The sequence below is a fragment of the Aplysia californica genome, unplaced genomic scaffold, assembly GCF_000002075.1.
Source record: "Aplysia californica isolate F4 #8 unplaced genomic scaffold, AplCal3.0 scaffold00493, whole genome shotgun sequence".
Taxonomy (NCBI): domain Eukaryota; kingdom Metazoa; phylum Mollusca; class Gastropoda; order Aplysiida; family Aplysiidae; genus Aplysia; species Aplysia californica.
Window position 1 is genome coordinate 219466 of NW_004797763.1, and position 6042 is coordinate 225507.

Genomic DNA, 6042 nt, shown 5'->3' on the forward strand with positions numbered 1-6042 from the left:
GGGGGGGTCCAAAATGTACCTTTAACGGTATACTAATACAATTGTCATTAGAACACTATTGTTTTGAGTCCTGGGTAAATACTTTCAATGGGGGTAATAAATCATCGTGAGGCAAGTTGGCAGAAAGAAGGAGGGGAGGAGGGGCGCAGAGAAAGGGTACTTGACAGACATCACACCAATTTCTGAATCACCTTTTTATCAAATTATGTAGATACAGCTGTTTTACGCCATCGTCAATGTAATTTAGATCATTTAGGAGGCAAACTTAGACCCTGCCAGTCAGATCCAATTCAAACTGAAAAGATGGAGACACTATATAATAATTCTCCCCTCATAAGAAACGAACATAGACTTTTGCGTCCAGCGGCAAAGCGTTAAACCACTACACCATGAACGCCGCTTCTTCCACAATGTATTAGGGGATTAAATAACACTAAACAGCGTCAGGAAAATAGCATGAACCACAAGGCATGAAACAAAGTTATAACGATTATGATAATAATAGTTCACTATCTACAGTATCTCTAAAACGACTCAAAATTATCGTTAGAAAAATGAACAACAACAACAAAAACAACACAAATTTAAAAAGAAAAGAAATCCAACATCAGACTATTACACGAGGTGAACATTCTTTGAGCATAATAGAAACATCAATACTTTACAGGAATTTTCAGTGTTATGTCTTGCACACCAGAAGCATTAATGCCTATATTATTTGGTATCTCAGACTAGCAGATGTAGTAATTTGGTGCCTCCAATGAAAGAATGGGTATTGTCACATAATCTATTATCTATTTGTGGTGGCCGAATTTTGCTATTCAAAAGGCTTTTTAATGGCTGCATCGATCCACATGCGGTTTTCGCCAAAAATTCTTTCAAATATTCTCCAGATCATGGCGCCCTTGATTTTTTTCAGTTTTGAGACAGTTTTGCTGCAAAAACCTAAATTTCTTTATTTCGCCGATCGCGTTTGTAGGCCGTCGCTCTGTAATTTTAGAAAATCCGGAAGTGATATTTCGCGAGGCACATTTTGTTTTGAGAGTATAGATCTAGACCTTCTCATTTTTTGCATCTCTCAAGATTTATTGCCCCATTCCAGTAGAGTGTAAATATAGTAGGCCATAGACGTTTGGTTGATATTAAAGCACCGATCATTCCTTTCATCGAAAGGGGACCCAGCTAGTAATATTATACTATCAATCGGCACCTCTTGTGCTCTTGCCTACTTCATTTTTCCACCTGTCTCGTCTCTGAAGTTTACGTGATTAGAGGGCTTTAATCCTAAAATAAAATGCCTCGAGCGGAGAGCTCGGGTCAGGGGGGGGGGTGTCATGAGTTGTAAGTGTTTACCTGATGCCATCTATCCAGGTTTTTCTCTGTCGAACTCTAGCCTTGTTACATTTGCATTTATTTTTTTATATAGGCACGTTGTGATGGATGGTGTGTTAGTAATCGCATGAGATGTCCAAACATTTAATTAATTCTTTGATAATGGATGTGATGCATGCCATCATTGTGCCCACCATTTCTCAGACTACTGAGCTTCTAATTTTGTCTCGCCTGGTCGTTTTTGCTTCTGTTCTAAGACATCGTATCTCCCATGTTATAATTTTTTGCTCCTATGGCTTGTTCGTGGGACATATTTGGACCAAAGCATAAAAATGCAGCGGTTTAGGGAGTGGGAGAGAGTAATTCGGATAATAACTATTATTATTATTGTTGTAAATACCACCTAGCCGTGTAAGCCGCACTCATCGTTTACTTGTAGTTATTCTAGGACATGCCGTGTCCCCACACGGTATGTGGAAACGACGGTCGAACTAACTGGTAAACATAATAATAATATATCATTATTATAAGTGACCCTCCAAAAGTGGGAGGATTTAGGTAAAAGTAAACTTGAGCCTCCTATTCCAAACTTCCTTGACCTATTACTATTAAGCATATCCCGGGGTCTCCGCTTTCCGTGGGTCAAGATACGAGTCACTGCGGCGTTGTGTGTGTGTGGGGGGGGGGGGGGGTGGACGTTGTTTTGATATAATAATAATTTGTTTTTAAGAATTTGATGGGAAAATGGGGCTGGGAGGGGGTGGAGGGGTCATTTATGTTTACCAGGGATTTTTATTCTTTAGATAGGATTATGATGCGTCTGTTTAGTCGCGCCCAGCAATGGTACATGCATTAAGCTTTTGTTTTTGTTTTTTTTAATTTTCATTTACGTGCCCCCCCCCCAAAAAAAAAAAAAAAAAGAAAAGAAAAAAGAAAAGAAAAGCCCAAAATCAACACAATTTAGATTAATTATATTTGGAGGCGGACTTCTAACCTGCCATAATTTTATGACTTTGAAATATAGAAACAATTTTAAAGGTCTTGAAAACGAAAAAATCAAATGCACCTACATGAACTGTTGCTATTACTGAACATGTTTTTTAGCCCTCACCGACTATTAATTTAGACTTAAGATCACTTGGGAGGAAGGCTACTTTTAGCTTGTCAGTCATGGCTAACCTGGGCTGAATTGGATACAACATCACAGAAAACAGATTCTCAATAAAATAGACATATTCGACTTTGAAAAACAAAACAAAACAACAACAACAACAACAACAACAAATGCATTCCCGTAAGGAACCGAACTCACATAATATTCTGCTTTTGACGACGAAGAGCATAACCGATAAAACACAAAAACGCTCCAGATCTCTTTAAGAGACTGATAAAAACTCAAAGCAAAGCACAAAGGAGCAGTCTCACAATAAAAATATTACAATCCTAATTCGAGGCAGGAACAAACACTCTTTCAATAACTCACTCTAATTTCTGTGGAAAATGTACAAATCAAGTGTTGAAACTGTTCAACATTGCAGATATCGAACACAGCGTAATTCCATCCGCCATTGAGAACATAACAGTAAATTTTAAAGTCTGTTACTCATTCACACACTTAAACTACAGGGGGAAATCAAGGATGGTTTGTCCTTGTTTTCTGTAAAAAGTAATAATGCTCATTAAGGTCACTTGGGATCAGAATTAATAAAAGTTAGAACAATAATTAGATCTATATCACATTGTTATAACACGAAGAACACTTCAAGACATTGTAAAATAATGTTAGATGTAATTTAGGCACTTAAAACAAAACACTTTGACCTACCTTAAGATATAAGGGTTTTCTTTACTTTACAAGTTCCTTTCGTTTAGAACGAACAGGGATTATTATTATTATCATCATTCATCATTTTTTGCATGAAAGCTATTGAAAACATTTGATTGCGGTTTTAACTACGATCACATCTTTATACTACTGCCCAAGCGTGAGCGGTTGGTGGGTGCTCTGGTGTGGTTTGCTCTTTCCTTCTTATCAAGCATCTATCATCTTTATCTCCTATCTTTCTTGTTTGTTTTTGGCACTCATGTGATCTTATTATGTTGAAAGTGTATAAAACTCTTACTAAAAAAACACACTGCCAGAGCAGCGATTTTCTCGTTGAAAAATATGTTTTAGTGAGACAATGCAAGATAAATAACAAAACAGTAAAGGATTAGATTTTTATAGACCCACTAGGCAGCAGTCACGTCTCTCTCTTTCAAGAAATCTCTCTATTCCAGCAAACATTTCTTCTAACAAATCACTCTATTCCAGTCAACAAAAGTACTTGCAAAACAGTAATGCGTCATGATAAAGCAACTATGTCAACTAGGGAGTCAATAACCTTAACTCTTTATGGACGTAACAGACAGTGGCGTTCGATCATTAGATCAGTGGCAGATGCGGTAACCTCATGATTTCCTAGTACCTTAAGCATATCGCTGTTTACTTTTTGAGGTTTCAGATTTCTAAAAAAATTATTACAGTACTAAAAATCAGAATGACAATCGAAATTATGGAATGGGGGGGGGGGGGGGGGGCTTCCTAATTTGTGCATTGTTTTTTCAAAAGGTAGTGAACCTAATTGAATTGAATTTTCATAATCTTTATTTATTTGTTATATGTTATTATCTAAACCTCATAATAAGTACACTTCATTACTTTTAAGAATACATGCCTTTTTCTGAAATCCTGCTGTACTGGCAGGGACTGGAGTATGCTGCTTGCTGTATTACTTTATCTGGGACTGAGTTTGGGGAGTTCAGAAAAATGGCTATGGTTTGAAGGACTGCCCACCAAGGGATCGGGGGGCCGGGGGGGGGGGGGGGGCTCCCACAGATATAACATTTAGAAGCATTGAGTCATATATAAAATTATGACTGTAATGGTTTTAACTTTAACTCAATCTATTCTCTGATTTGAACAAAAATATTTACTCGTTTGTTGTTCAACTTGTTCCCTGAAAACATTTAATGAAGCTATTTGAATTTCTTTGCGTAAATAAATTCATTTTCAATTTGTATTATTTCATTACACACTATAATGTTGGAAGAATAGCCCAATTTCAGTATTTCCTCACTAAAAATGTCCAGTTTATATTCTTAGCTTTTCTTTGTTACTAGGCTGAGGTTTATGCAGATGGGGGAGTTAGATAAGATGCCTCCCTTCAAAGCGGGCCCCAGACCTCCCAATGCTTAATCCAGCCATGACCTGACCAACGAAAAAGTGGTGAAATGATAGTGTAGGTTTAGCGCCCCTATCAACACTATTAGGTTACTTAAGAGGCGGGACCTCCGAGTTTAACGTCTATCTCCGAAAGGACTGAGCTAAAAGGGAATTTCGTGCAAACTACCTTTCCCAAGGACACAACGTCGGACCGTGGTGAGGCTCTCGCCTGCCAACATGCAATCTCACGATTACTGGTCCTGAAGTCCATTCACTAGGCTACCGACTCCACCTGAACTGACTAAGGCAATGTGAAATCAATAAGTGTCCAAAAGCATGCTAGTGATCTGGCACTTCTTAATCATTTACGATCATGATCTCGAGCCATTTAACCCTTCCAGGGGTCGTGGAGGTAGCTGCATTGCTGAATGGTGCATCAGCTGATGCCTCGACCTCTGATGGTCATGGGCAAGAGCTTGGGTTGTATAATCATTACTGAATTTTAAATCATAACACAAGTAGGGCTTTATAAAAAATTTGACTTATAAAAGCTTTTCTATTGGGGCGACTTAGATACATGACACCTGCGTGCAAAGTAGTCCAGTTAAACTAACGTTGTTTAATTGGTAATGCGAGAATTTTGTATCTACGGCGCTTTTAAGTAAAAGTTAATTCGTCTGTACCCAGTCCACGACCTGGCATTTTGTCAAGTCTCTACACTATTATCTGGGTCGAGAAGCCTCAAAAACATTTTAACATATTATGGTAGAACTATTTTAGAAATACCCCAACGGCATTGCAGCTCATTTTGCAGCTTTAAAAGACACCAGTCTTTCATTATTAATTAGGTGTACTGATTCCAAAAGCTGTCCGACTCTTCCAGCTAGTGAGAACAAATCGGTACATAAAACATGTAGCTTTTTTGCCGTTAAATCTAAAACATTCGCTTAAGGGAAGCCACTGTGAAAAGATCTGTGACAGTTGTGTAATAATGACCATGTTTTTCTCTAATTTTGATGTGGGACGAAAATATGTAAACAAATCACACTGTTATCTTCCTACGATATTACAGTAAGATACGTTATCTATACAAAGCATTCTCACATTCCCATCTAGACCTGAAGGCAACCACGCTTGCTATAAATAGCACAAGACGTAATCCGATGACGTCATGCAAGGAAGTGCCTCCATTCGTTCCGTCGCCATTTTGTTGCGTCTGCGAGCAGTTCTCTGTTCCGCCTTCCACAGAGACGTAGCCAGTGGTCAGTTCTTGACCCTGTGTGCTGCCAGCCGTTCCTGTGCTCCTCTTTCTCTCTAGGGTCATCTCGACGTCCATAGTGGACGGCCGGGTCTCGTTGTCCCCGCCTAGGACCATGTCAGCCGAGTAAAGGTACCACTCGTTGTTGGCGAAGTCAGCTGTGAGAAGGATTTGGAGAGAGGGGGAGAGGGAGAGAGAGAGAGAGAGAGAGAGAGAGAGAGAGAGAGAGAGAGAGAGAGAAAGAAAG

General features: G+C 38.9%; 1 protein-coding gene across 1 annotated transcript in view; it reads right to left on the reverse strand.

The window, feature by feature from the left end:
- Nucleotides 1-3977: 3977 nt before the first annotated feature.
- Nucleotides 3978-6042, reverse strand: part of LOC101860437 (acetylcholine receptor subunit gamma) — a gene marked incomplete at its 5' end in the record, with an annotated part of 7626 nt that continues 5561 nt past the window's right edge. The window contains 1 exon segment of the mRNA XM_013086692.2: nt 3978-5953. Within this exon segment, the coding sequence (XP_012942146.1) occupies nt 5619-5953 (335 nt within the window).